This window comes from Puntigrus tetrazona, chromosome 18 (genome assembly GCF_018831695.1).
Source record: "Puntigrus tetrazona isolate hp1 chromosome 18, ASM1883169v1, whole genome shotgun sequence".
Lineage (NCBI taxonomy): Eukaryota > Metazoa > Chordata > Actinopteri > Cypriniformes > Cyprinidae > Puntigrus > Puntigrus tetrazona.
Genome location: NC_056716.1, coordinates 11,567,306 through 11,580,900, shown reverse-complemented (window position 1 = coordinate 11,580,900; position 13,595 = coordinate 11,567,306). Strand labels below are relative to the sequence as shown.

General features: G+C 38.0%; 1 protein-coding gene across 3 annotated transcripts in view; it reads left to right on the top strand.

The window, feature by feature from the left end:
* cntn5 (contactin 5) overlaps nucleotides 1–13,595 on the top strand; it is a 335,900-nt gene that overhangs the window by 233,057 nt on the left and 89,248 nt on the right. Inside the window, exons 3-4 of one of the 3 annotated variants that reach the window (XM_043216576.1) lie at nucleotides 7,038–7,161; nucleotides 7,977–8,152. The exons of the other annotated variants lie outside the window; for them this stretch is intronic. Coding sequence (XP_043072511.1) covers nucleotides 7,038–7,161; nucleotides 7,977–8,152 — 300 coding nt within the window. The remainder of the gene's footprint in view (nucleotides 1–7,037; nucleotides 7,162–7,976; nucleotides 8,153–13,595) is intronic. 3 annotated transcript variants of the gene reach the window in all.

The following is a 13,595-nucleotide window of genomic DNA, read 5'->3' as shown; positions in this document are numbered from 1 at the left end:
AGTTAGACTGGAATAGTTTCCTGAATCCTACAGGCTTGTACCTTCGCAGACACAACAGTACGAAGTCTTCCGTGCCTGTTTGTTAAGACAAAAAAAACAAAAAACTGCCATTTAATCGCCATCGTGTAATTCTGAAATTAGACAAATGTTAACTTTGAGGGGTGAAATGCTGAAAAGTGTTTGATACGTTTGCCCAGCAACAAATTACTTCACACTTTTTCCAAAGCTTTTGAGGAGAGGGAAGACCTGTCCTCCAGCTCTGCTGTATTAATGTATAATTGCAAAGAGCGATTTGTTTTTCACTGAGACCCAGTCTGCAGACAGAAGACTGCACAGATTGCGATTTCTCTCTTCCTGAGGAGAAAAAGGCCTCTTTTTTCAGCCGCTTGATCATTCTAAATAGTGTGAAATATCATGCTGTCTCAGCCACCAAAACTAGGTTAAAGGCCTATATGTCTGTTAGATTGTGGATTGTGATAGTAACAAACATGTTTTTAGACAGCACCATGATATTCTTTGAAGCACATTGGACTTTAAACGAATTTCTGTATCATTGCAGATATCCGTGTATTACAATGGCATTATTTTGCAATGCGGATATTGTTAATACTGCAGTATCTGTAAATGCTATATATAATAATTATACAATACCACTGACATACGTAAGACTGGCTTCTAAGAAATGGAGTTCACTTACACATACACAGACACACAGATGAGACGTGAATGTATTGACAAGAATTCACAACAGCAGGAATCCGCGCATCAGGCATGAATGTTGAATCGCATATACTCGCATGCTGACAGAGCCGCTGCAGCCTGACAAGGTAGATTGTACCAGGTCAATTGCTTTCTGTGATCCGAAGGAAAGATTTCTTTTCATCCTTTGACATCACTGCATGTGGGCGGAGCCCTGTCTTATAGTACATGCAAAAGGCATGTAATTTTGTTACAGAATGTTAGTGATCTAATCTCATAATTGTATCGCCGAGTGTCTTCTTTCAAATTTTATGTGATCGTTAAACCATGAAAAACTGCTGAAGTAGTTATGAGATGCTCTTTACACTGCGGTTTGCCATTATAATAACACACTTTTGAATGTAATCAGAAACTGTGCAGCAGTAAGAAAGCATCGTGCCTGAGGGGTAGCATGCACACAGAGAAACTGCATTCATTGTGCTGGGTGATGACTTGTGTCTAGTGTCAGAGAAAGTGCAAGTTATATATATGGACAAGTTATATGCATGTATATAGGTGTATTTAACCACATCATGTGTCACTATGTGTATATGAACTACCAGTAATTCAGTTATTCTATCATCTCAATGACTTTATTTACTTATTTTGAAATATTCTTTCTTCTCTCCAAGAATGATCCCCAATTACACAAAGCTTGCCCAAGCTACACAGATCTGTAAATAATTCACAGAGACAGAGGATGATTGGTGAGTAGAGGTGTTGAGGAGACGGAAGCAAGCCAGGGAGCATATGGGCAGAGTGGGAGTGTTTGTGCGGGGGAGAGCTCTTTAATCTCAAAGGCCCACAATCAGCCGATAGGCAGCCGGAGGACAGAGTGTTAGAGTGAATCGAGGGCTGCTTTACAAAAAGATTCTCCTCTGTTGTCAGTACAGATGCACTGAAAATTCTGCTCTCTACCAAATTAATCAAATTCAATTTTGCACTTAGCTGAATGAACTGAATGAGGGTCGCTTCTCTCACAGTGTTGAAGGTAGGTGCAAGGAAGTTTTGAGTCACGTGCTGGGTGTTACTTTTTCGAATTAAGCATGGTTATTTTTTAATACAGTTTTAATAGTGCACTATTGTGTACTGTATGTTTTGAGATATGTATGTAACTTAGCTGACACATCATTGTGTTCTCATCTACAACTTAATGTCTCCAAACTAAAGACATGAGGATAGAATTTTATAATTAAAACTAAAGTAAGTTGAGAAGGTCAGTTCTTTGGGTACATTAATTGGTGGTAAGCTTAGTTGGGTGGAAAACACAAACCCAATTGTATCAAAACGGTTACACTTATTAAGGAAGCTTTATTCCTTTGATGTAGACACATCTATGTTGATAATGTTTTATAGATCCTTTATTGAAACTGTTGACCTTTGCTATTATTTGTTGGTTTTATGGATTAAATGTTAAAAGTAGGCCCCAACTGTAGAGTAAATTTAGGGCTATTACAGGTTCTGTACAGCTGGGTTTGTCTGCTCTGTGTGAGAGGAATGTTCTTAAGAGGTCTTTGACTATCTTTGAACCACCCCTTCAGGCAGGTGATACATAGCACCCAAAAGAAGGACTGTTAAAGCTTTTAGGTTTTAAATGTGGCCTTGAGTGCAATGTCATGTTGAACACACTCAACACCTATATTCCTAGTGTACTGTTTTTATTTGCAAATTCTATCATCGCATGTCACTTTCTTTACTTCAGTTGTATGTTGGTAATACTGAATTCAGTGCTTTCCTTTTGGATCTGATACGTCACTTCTTGTCAAAAAGTGGCTTTTTTTGGGAGGGAGACATCGCAGACTGTGATGTATAAAAAATGTGCTTTTTGTCCTGTTAGTGATGCAGGTTGTAGAGGAGACCCCGGACACCAGATTTTTGAAAGCGTAGATTTGAGGCTGGTGTGCTGACACCTAGGCAGAGAGTAGCTTGAGACAGTGACGATGTTGCAGCCTGTACACACTGGGATTTATTATGCATGCAGCACAGAGCATAAATAATAGAGCCAGAGCTTAGATAGCTGACTCCCAAGCCACTGCAAATGACTAGGTTATGTGTGAACCCTGCGCCCACAGGTCCTTCATCTCTTCTTTCCCTCTGTTGTTTAATTCTGTTCCTGCACAAAAAATTTGCCAAATTTAGCCACCGCATAGCGGATGTCGAACAGAGGGCACAGAGCCGTTTATGTAGCCCTGATGGTTTCATGAACAGCAAAAAAGTAATGTGATGATACCTTCGTATACACTTATAGCATAACCATTAATGTTTTGATACAAACCAAGATGCTTAATGATATTATTATGCAAGTACCATAGCGGATCATAATGTTACTTAAAACAATAACAAAAGGCCGTCATGTCCAAAAACATGGTTTTACAAAATATGGTGAAGGTACAATATGTACACATGCCCTGTATTGTGATACAGCCATGGTATGTGAAAACCATAGTAAAAAAAAAAAAAATAGCATAAGCACATTAGCATTGTGCATACAAAAATGGTATTAGCATATTACATGTACAAAGCATATGGTATTATTGTACATATACAGAAAAGGTGGTACTTGTAATATAGTGGATTTTTTTTGTGAAATACTCCTCTCTGTAGGGTTAATTTTTTTCATATTATATTGTTTACAAGCTGTTTCACTGACAAACTTTATGGTTAAAACTGTGATTTAGTGATCCCATGAGGCGTAATGACACATTTTGGTAAGTTGTGCTGTGTCTTTTAACATACCATCTGATGTTCATTCATATTTATTTTGTGTTATAACTAATAGTGAGGAGAAAGATTTTCACATGCGTTTTGTGCTATGGTGTCGCTTGAACTGAACCAGGCTACTGCTAGTGTCATGAATCCGGTTCGTGAACATCCACTTGACACCAGAGGTTGCCCTTCTATTATATTACCTTTTACATTGGATATTGTTAGCCAGAGCCTGATTACATCTGTCTTGCCTGTGTCATATCTTTTTCTAATCATACCTGTTTTTGATCATGTATGAATAAAGCTATGCAGATAGATCCATTACAGCTAGGCTGCTACAATAATTAGTCACACTGTATTAGTGAGTGCCAAGACCATGTATGCATAGATGACTTATTAGTGATTGTTTCTATTGGCGGCTATATGTATAGATTCCCTTAGATTGGAGTGATTGGAAAGCTTGTCCATGAATACTCAAGAGCAACTTGAGTAACTAGTTATACGTTTGTATGAATAGCTATAGCTGAACCTGTAATATCGGGTTAACATATATTATCCATCTGTGAAAGGTTATCCCATTTCTTTGCAAATTAAAATCTCGGTGTGTGTTTTTTTAAGACCTGTGACAGTACAGTGGTACAGTGGTGTGAAAAAGTGTTGGCCCCCTTCCTGATTTTTTTATTTTTTTGTATGTTTGTCACACTTTAATGTTCCAAGAAATCACTTAAATAGGACCTGGCTGACAGAGTGAAGTACACCAAAAGATCCTCGAAAGCTACACATGCTGAGATTCAAAGAAATTCAGGAACACATGAGTAAGAAAGTACTTGAAATCTATCAGTCTGGAAAAAGTTATAAAGCCATTTCTAAAACTCCAGTGAACCACAGTGAGATCCATTATCCACAAATGGCGAAAACGTAGAACAGTGGTGAACCTTCCCAGGAGTGGCCGGCCGATCAAAATTACAAGAGCGTAGCAATGACTTATCCAAGAGGTTACAAAAGACCCCACAACAACATCCGAAGAGCTGCAGGCCTTGCCTGCCTCACTTAAGGTCAGCGTTCTCCACCATAAGAAAGAGACTGGGCAAAAACGACCTGCATGGAAGATTTCCAAGGAAAAAAAACGCTGCGGAGCAAAAAAACATAAAGGTTCCGTGTTGCCAGAAAACATCTTGATGATCCCCAAGACTTTTGGGGAAAAAAATCTGTGGACTGACGAGACAAAAGTTGAACTTTTTGGAAGGTGTGTGTCCCATTATATCTGGCGTAAAAGTAACACAGCATTTCAGAAAAAGAACATTATAGCAAAAGTAAAATATGGTGGTGGTAGTGTGATGGTCTGGGGCTGTTTTGCTGCTTCAGGACCTGGAAGACTTGCTATGATAAATTGAACCATGAATTCTGCTGTCTACCAAAAAATCCTGAAGGACCATATTCGGCCATCTGTTCATGACCTCAAGCTGAAGTGAACTTGGGCTCTGCAGTGAGACAATGATCCAAAACACCAGCAAGTCCACCTCTGAATGGCTGAAGAAAAACAAAATGAACCCTTTGGAGTGGCCAAGTCAAAGTCTTGACATGAATCCTATTGAGATGCTGTGGCATGACCTTAAAAAGGTGGTTCATGCTCAAACGCTCCAATGTTCCAAAATTCCTCCACAGGGCTGTAACAGACTCATTGCAAGTTATCATAAACTCTTGATTGCAGTTATTGCTGGTAAGAGTGGCCCAACCAGTTATTAGGTTTTGGGGCAAGTCCTTTTCACACGGTGCCATGTGGGCTTGAATTCTGTTTTCCATTCATAATAAAATCCTTCATTTAAAAACTGCATGTTGTGTTTATTTGTGTTCTTGTCTTTGTATTTTTATTTAAATTTGTCTAATGATCTGATTCATTAAAATGTGACAAACATGCAAAAAAAAAAAAAAATTGGGAAGGGGGTCAACACTTTTTATTGTGTGATAATGTGGCATCTTGGAAAACCATGTCCAGAAAAATAGCAAAAATCGTATTAGTATTAATATGGTACATGTCTCATAAATGTGTGTGTGTGTGTGTGTGTGATATATATATATATATCAGTATTACCATTACGTGCCCCCAAATTTAGAATTTTTTTGAGAAACAAGCCAGGATTTAGGATTGGTCCCATTGTTCAGCATAAACTCACTGAGCACCGAAGGAGCAGATCTCCTGAGTGTTTCTAATTGGAAGGACTCTCAGTTATTCTACTGAGATATGTTATCGAGTTCACCCTGGGGGCTGAATATATGAGACAGTTAACAGGATTCCTAATGTGGACCGTCTGCCATGTAGATCCAGCTGGACTGGTAGAATGAGTTTAAACTGCTTTGAATTGTAAAAACACCATTTTGTGTCTGACATAGCCTATATTTGGACCACACATCCAGATTCATTTCCCTCTATGGGTAAGTAGTACATAATGACATTGTGGCATTATTTCCAGTGGGAGGCTAGGATTTTCTTTGAGCCCAAATTTTCAGAGTTAGGGGTATTTCAATTAAAAATTGTGCTGCAAGAAAATTGGTCAGTTGCTGTAATTGTCATCGTTGATGGCAGTTTAGTTTGTGTGCATTTCTGTTTGTTACAAATATATAACTCTTATAACACTTTATGAGGCAGTAGGCTTATGTGAAAAGACTACTTTCCCATCATTTTTTGCAGCCCAACAATAATAAAATACACAGATTAAAGCATTATTTACACCCTTAATTACTCACTTTTCCCCTTCTTCGTGTTGTTGTACGAGCTCTAAAAAGCCCTCAGAAAAAAGAGAAAGAAATATGAAGTTGTCCGGCAAGTTGTTATGATTATACGGCTGCAATTTTATATTGAGTTAATAAGATTTCTAAACTCATAAGTTGGAACTTCCCAGGAGGACTTGAAGGCAGCGTAAGTGTCTTTCTCAAAGGGTACAGCAGTGATAGCTCATGCATCACCCTTTGCAGTGTTTGAACCCACAACCTTCAGTTACTAACCTAGACTACAAACATATCTTGTCCTTGTATTACATGCAATGTCAAATCAACTCCTGAGCAATTATATACGCATTCAAAGCTACCACAATGCAGAATATGCAATGCCGTCTAGCAAAACCCAAGACATGGTAAAATTGTACCTTTTTTAGGAGAGCTGTAGTGCTACAAAGACTAATGTTGCCCTGAAATGGACAGTTTTTCATTGTTTATCATGAGTCTCTGGAGTTTTTTTCATTACTGGTTTGTTTAGATTGCACCTTTATTATATGTTAACTGTTTTTGTGATGTTAAGAGAAAGCGCCTCTGCAGCATGTTCATAAGAGAAACACAGTCTTCCCTGCCTTGCTACAATATATTGCTATTTTTCGGCACTAAGCAAGTGAAATTCAGCCTATTTTTTGAGTTTACTGAAAACGTCTGTTGACATCTGACAAGTTTTCCCAGATCGCATCACCTATTATCAAAAAAAGTTAAAAAACTTAAATAATCTCAAACGAAGCATATGCCCCCTAGATTTTAAGGCTATAAAATAATAAGTTTCAGCTTTGTAAACCCTGTTTTTTTCTCTTTTTTTCCCCATCTGACCCCAGAGAGTGAGGAGTTCGGTCCAGTGTTCATTCAAGAGCCAGATGATGCAATCTTCTCCCTGGATTCAGATGATAAGAAAGTGATAATGAATTGTGAAGCCAGAGGAAACCCTGTTCCGACCTACAGGTATGGTTTACTCATTTCATTAACATGGATAAGATTTCATTAAATGGATAATAAATGACATTTAATTTCTCTGGAGCTTTACTTTGAATCCTTATTATCCTGCCTGAGTGGCATTTCAGTTAGTCTAATGCTAATGACGCAGATGTTGGACTTCTCTCTGTGGATTCCTAATCAGAATAATGTTCTAGAATCGTCATGTTACTCACTAAATTGTACTATCCTGTGATTTTTTTTAAATTGTGAATTGTACAAATTGTGATATGCTGTGATTCAGCGTATGCAATACAGTCTCGCAGAAGTTCTACCCTTTAGGAAACAAGCAATTCATCATTGTATCTGTTCCTGCTTAAAGGGTTCACTGAACATCTATAAGCATAAATAAATATGGGTGTTGGCAAGGTTGAATGATCCACTCTGCGCTACTGAGCTCTCAGACATCGATGTGGTTTTGATTTCTGGGTCATAATTTAGACTGATATTCCTTTATAAGAAGTAATGACACATCAGGTTGCACGTTAACAAGCTCCTCAGCGGTTATAATGTAATGATTATGTTCTATCAAACCTTAAAAATGCACATCTGAGACAAAACCGGGGGAAAACAAAAACTAAGACAGTCTGAAATTAATTTTATTCTTTCAAATTAAACTAATGACCAATGCTTACGATATAATTTTTAAAGTTATATGTATCCTACATATTCAAATTCGAACTTTATTTGATTACATCAGAATCGAACAATGGCAGCTGATTTATTTGATTTTTCTTTTCATTCTTCTCCAAATTTTCTGATTTATTGATTCATTGCTTTTACAGTTGGCTAATCAATGGAACCGCTGTGGATGCAGAAGCAGATTTCCGCTACAGTTTGATTGATGGGAACTTAATAATACACAATGCAAGCGAGGCCATTGATTACGGGAGATACCAGTGTAGAGCTGAAAACAGCATCGGCACTGTCCTGAGTCGAGACGCCTTCCTACAGTTTGCCTGTGAGTACTTTTACAAATTTTGGATGCTGAAATTTAGATTTTAGTATCATCGAGTATGCTTGTTTTCTTTCTTTCTTTTTTGTTTTGTTTTACTACTTTTGTTGTGTTTTTGTCACATTCATGTGAACAACTAGATAATTTCCTTAACAACCAACTCAATCTGCCAAGAGCAGTGCAAATTACAGGATGCTTTTAACATGCCTATTTTGAGAGCTTTAAATAATGGCGCAAATACCAGTAATTTGTTGAGTGCAAACATTAGTAAATCGCTGCGTGATTAATTTTGATTTTGCGTCTGATAGAGAAACTCCTACAAATACATATTCAGTAAGGTCAGGCGCAAAAAAAACAAATCCACAAAATTTCTATATCTCATATTTTATTTTACTTTATTTTTCTGCTACAGTTATTCAGGTTGATTATAATTCTTTAACGTTTCAGAATTTGCAGATTTTTTTTTTCTCTCTCTATTTCATATTGATATTATTTCTACAAGGCTTACCCAAATGTTTGCCCTAAAACTGCCTCCTTCCGATGCTACTAATTAAAAGTAAATGCAATTAAAGTTATTCCCGTGATACTTTGATGCTTTCCTTAAATTCTAGCCCTAAAGTTTTCTTCATCAGATGGAAAAGTGCCCTTAATGCTTTGCTTCACACAACAAGACCAAAAAGCGCATTTCGTTCCCTAGTAATCCCTTGGCTTCCCTCCAAAATATCATCACAAGCCACGGAAGCATGCAGCGTGGAGCTAGAGGCGCAATTGCTTGCTGGAAAACACATTGTTAGTTTTGCTTACAGTTTCCCCAGGAGCGATGGCCATAATAGCCTTATTGGTGTACCCAACGGGATTGTGTACTTCACTATTCACTGCCCATGGTGTTTTCTGTAGAAAAACGAACATTTAGTGTACGTGTGATGTAACATTCTTATGAGCAGCAAATGCATTATACTGTACTGTAGCTGTGGTTAGGAAGCCTGTTTTTCGCTTCCCAGAGTGTAATATTGAAGAGCTGTTTGCCCGTGTTCTCTCGCCTACATAAAGAATGGTATCCGCCTTGCATTTTCTGTTCTTTTTCTGAAAAAAAAGAGCAATGTGAACGAGATCGTAAAGTCATCCGGTCTTTTCTTTGTCTCTATATGAGCTGCCAGCCCACATGAACACACTGTTCTTTGGGTTGTTTTCTGTCGTCCTTGTCGGTCGCCTGGCTATAACCTTGCTCCGATCATTGTTGGCCATTCTGAAGGCCTGTCGCAGAGACAAAGGAAAGCTCTTGGCAGCGGACATCGGGATGCAGAGCTTTTCCCAGGCCTCCACATAACAAATGGCCACCATTCATCACCCCGTTGGACACCCAAGGATCTTTCACTCTTTTTGGCAGGGGACAATCTCGTGAGCCTGACATGTTCAAAACACTGTTTGCAACCTGCTTTACGTTCACATTGTATTCGTGAGTCAAACAAGACTTTCAGAGAAGAAAATTTTTCACTGATGAAAACCCATAAGAATTAAACAGTATATGTAATGCTAACATTCAAAAGTACCGAATCTCGAATCTCTCAGCATTTTGAAATTGTTTTGAAGTCAAATAATTATGTGAAAATTATGCTTTATTAATTTCCTCTAGCGTTCATTTCTTTTGGAAACTGCAGTGCCGTGTAATTATTGATAAGTATTTCACGTCCCCAGGTGCCTCCAGGTACGTTTTTACCATGAGACCAGGTAGAAATGATAATACTAAACTGATCAGGATTCACTCTGAACCTTTAGACTTCCACAAATCTAGCTGGTCATTCAAGAACAGAGCAATCTAAAGTGCACTTAAAAGCTGCAAGAGCTGATTTCTGCTGGCAGCTACTGCTGTGCAATTTCAAAATGATTAAAGGCAATGATTCCCTGTGTGGAGTGCATTGGTCGAAGTCTCGGTTCATGAAATGCAAACAGCCTCTCTGGCCATCCAACGGTAAGGGAACATTTAGCTCAGATCTCTTTGTTTGCTGTCTTTGATTGAGGAAGCCGGGCATGAGTTTCCCAGAGATGGTCAATTTGGCCGTTTGGAGAGGGGCCTAGTCTTTCAGCCCGGCCACGGATGTGTCACAGCCTCCCTGCTAAGAGACCTCTCACAACTCTTGCCAGGGAAACCGGTTGGTTTGCACAGAGTATCCACAGCTCCCTGGAGATTCAGAAATGTATTTTTATATATATAAAAAATGGGGGAGAAAGAAAACCACTAGTCTGTATTCCTTTCACATTTGTGTGTTGTGCCCAAAGCATTCCCTGTTGGCCTTTTTTCCCTTTCTCTTTGTTTTGAGAAGCAGAACTCCCTGGTTCAAGCTAGTTACAAGGCCACGCTTTGAAGACTGCAGGCAGAGGGAGTGCCTCTGATCTCACTCCCTTCTGAGATCCAGTTCTCTCTCAGCAGACCCCTCCAAAGTGGGAGCATGTGACTCAGGTATCATGGCTTGAAAGCCTGTGGATATGTACATAGGGTGGTTCTGTTCAGAGCTCTACTCTGTTTGACCACAGAAAACAGGGCCATCTGGAACTGGATTCTCTGAACTAGAGACTAGTGGCTCAAAGTGGCTTCCAATTTAAAGGCCCTGATGCATTAAGGGTGCATAGCAGCTGGGTGCATGTGAGTAGCCCTCTGAAACCTAGTGTAAAATCACAGTTGGAACACACTATGGTGCATTTGATGTGATGTTATGGTGCCTTAACAGGTCCAACAACATTGCAAGCCATTTGGAACTTAAGTAGATGAATGTTATGCAGTATTTATTGTTTTTAGAAGTGTGTTCCAACTGTGACTTTACTTGCATTCATTTATTTATTTGAAATCAACAGCAAAAGGATATCATTGTGTATTGGTAAATTTGACAATTTATATTGGGAAAATTAATTAAAAATGATTGATTGGTTCTCATTGTGGATTGGTAAATTGGATTGGGGGTGTAAATTAGGACAATAAATAAAAACCTTTTTTTTTCTGTGTCCATGTATAAATTGTATTTAAACATCCAATCAGACATCAGCTTGATTAATCACAATGCATGTTTAAATACCCCTTAAAAAAGGTCAAGTATTGTCTTGACTGACACACAATTATTGAAATGAGAGCATCGGTTCTTGCAGATTCTTATCTTATCTCCCATCCTCCCTTATAGTTGAGAACAGATGAATATCGATTTACCTTACAAAAGTCTCATTTTACTATCCAAGATGAGGGGTCAGGAAAATACGAGATGAGCGCTAGGAAAAGAAAAAAGAAACCCAGTCAACAGATTTTTATCTTTTCTATCCTAACTTGGATCCATTATTTTTACATGCCTCTTTTTATGACACTCATTATGTCAATCCGTTGCTTAGTTTTTGACAGTCCTGTAAACGATGGCAATTTTAGCAGGACCGGCTGCCCTCATAATTTAATGCCGCTGTTACATTAGCGAGCAAAGAAAGAAATAAAGCGAGAAAGAAAACTCGTTACATGTCGCCACGCTCTCATGTTTCATGACCCTAGCTGTCTAAAGATATGTCATTTATCACATCTTTTCCTTTGACCATGTAGGAACAACAAAAGAAAATCTATTTTCCCATTTAGACTACAGCGGAGAGCATTGATTAGTTATAATTCATATGTCTAGAGTGAATTGACGAGGGCCAGGGATAACTTGCTGATATGGAGAACAAGAAGGTGGTAGTGACAGCGCCGAATAAATCAATAATCTGTGCTGTTACAATGGGATTCCCAGGCTCTCCATCCTGGCTCTCTCGTGACAGTTTGTTGGAGGAGATCACCTTTCCAAGGCCATACATTTCACAGCTCATACCAATCCCTCTTTCCTGCCTGGAGCCGGGAGGAAGCAACAGACGCTTGCTGCATTCCAACGGCCCGGCCTGCCAGCCACCCGCTTCACATAAATAAGATATAAACTATTGAATTGCTCTCTTAAACTTTATTTCTTCCTTTTCTTCAGTCCCAGAGAGGTGTCGTGTCTTTTCTCAGCAGATGCTTTCGTTTTTCATGGAAAAAAAGAAACTTTGATCTCATTGTCTTTCATTGTGTGCAGCCCCCTGTAGGTTTGAGCGTTAAACACAGGTGTTGTGCCTGTTGACGGCTCTTTATGTTTTTGCTGCTGTGGAGCGGCGTAAGAAGTCCTTGCTGAACGCAAATGGACTGGAACGGCACTTGACCGATATTGGATTTAGTGGATGATGATGCTAAGAATCTAGCTAATAAATGATTAATTGGCTGAACGTTGTCAGAGATCAGTAGGGTTTGGTTACGCACATTCTTCATTTTTTTGTGTTTAATAGAACAAAAAATAAAAGAAAGATTTTGGGTGAACTCTTTAATGACTTAAATAAGGGGTACTTTTAATTAAATCAAATTTGGATCAGTTCAATTCAAATGGATAGCTTGGTTTATTTTTTTTTTTCTTTTGTAAATCATCATATGAAATATAAAAATTGTAGAAATTAAAAAAAAAAGTGGTACTGTTTCAGTCTTCTAAATTTTATTATTATTATTATTATTATTATTATTATTATTATTATTTTGTAATTATTTGCTTGCAATTAATTATTAGCCATTTTGAGTATTAAGTATTTTTTCATCTTTTTTGTTTTGGTCTATTTTAACCCCACAGATGAACAAATTACAATAATAATAGTAATAATACAAATCATACTTTTACATTCAGCTGATTATTCATGGTAAATATAAATTACAGCAAAAGAAAAAACTGCAAATAAAATTTTATTTTAGGGTCTCTTAACTTTGCTTATTAGCACGCATATTATTAGAATATTAACCATTTATTAGTAGTAATTAAGCTCATACCTTATTCTACATTATTTTACATCCCTAATCCTACCCAATACCTAAACTTAACAATTGCCTTAAACTATTAATAAACTGCTAATTGGGACTGAAAAGTTGTCAATAAGTATTCCCTATTCTAAGTACTACCAATATAATATTTATTTATGCAAATAAGGCAGGTTCACACACATACATATTCGAATGTAATGCCATGCTCATGTTACATAACTCTTATATTTATTTTGCACATAACTAAGTTAATTTTTCTAAAAACAGAGAAAAGTTTTAGCTAGTTTAGATATTTTGCTTGATCACTCTTTATCAGTGCATCGTGCTGCGGTGAGAAGGCAAGAAAAATTTATCTCAGCAGTCAAGCTCTTAACAAACGGTCTCTGCACAGAAGTGCACAGAAAGAATTCATTCTTTTAAAAGATTAATTCCAAAACACAGAAACACCGCTAACACACAGCCCACTTGCTCTTCAGAGCTCTCTCAAACCCATGCAGCGCATGAAATGCGACAGATTAACAGCTTCTCTGTAGTGGGGAGTGTTAACCAGTAGGTTGGCAAGCTTTTCTTCTGCAGGATGACTGTATTCATGCAGGAGCATCTGACTGTGCA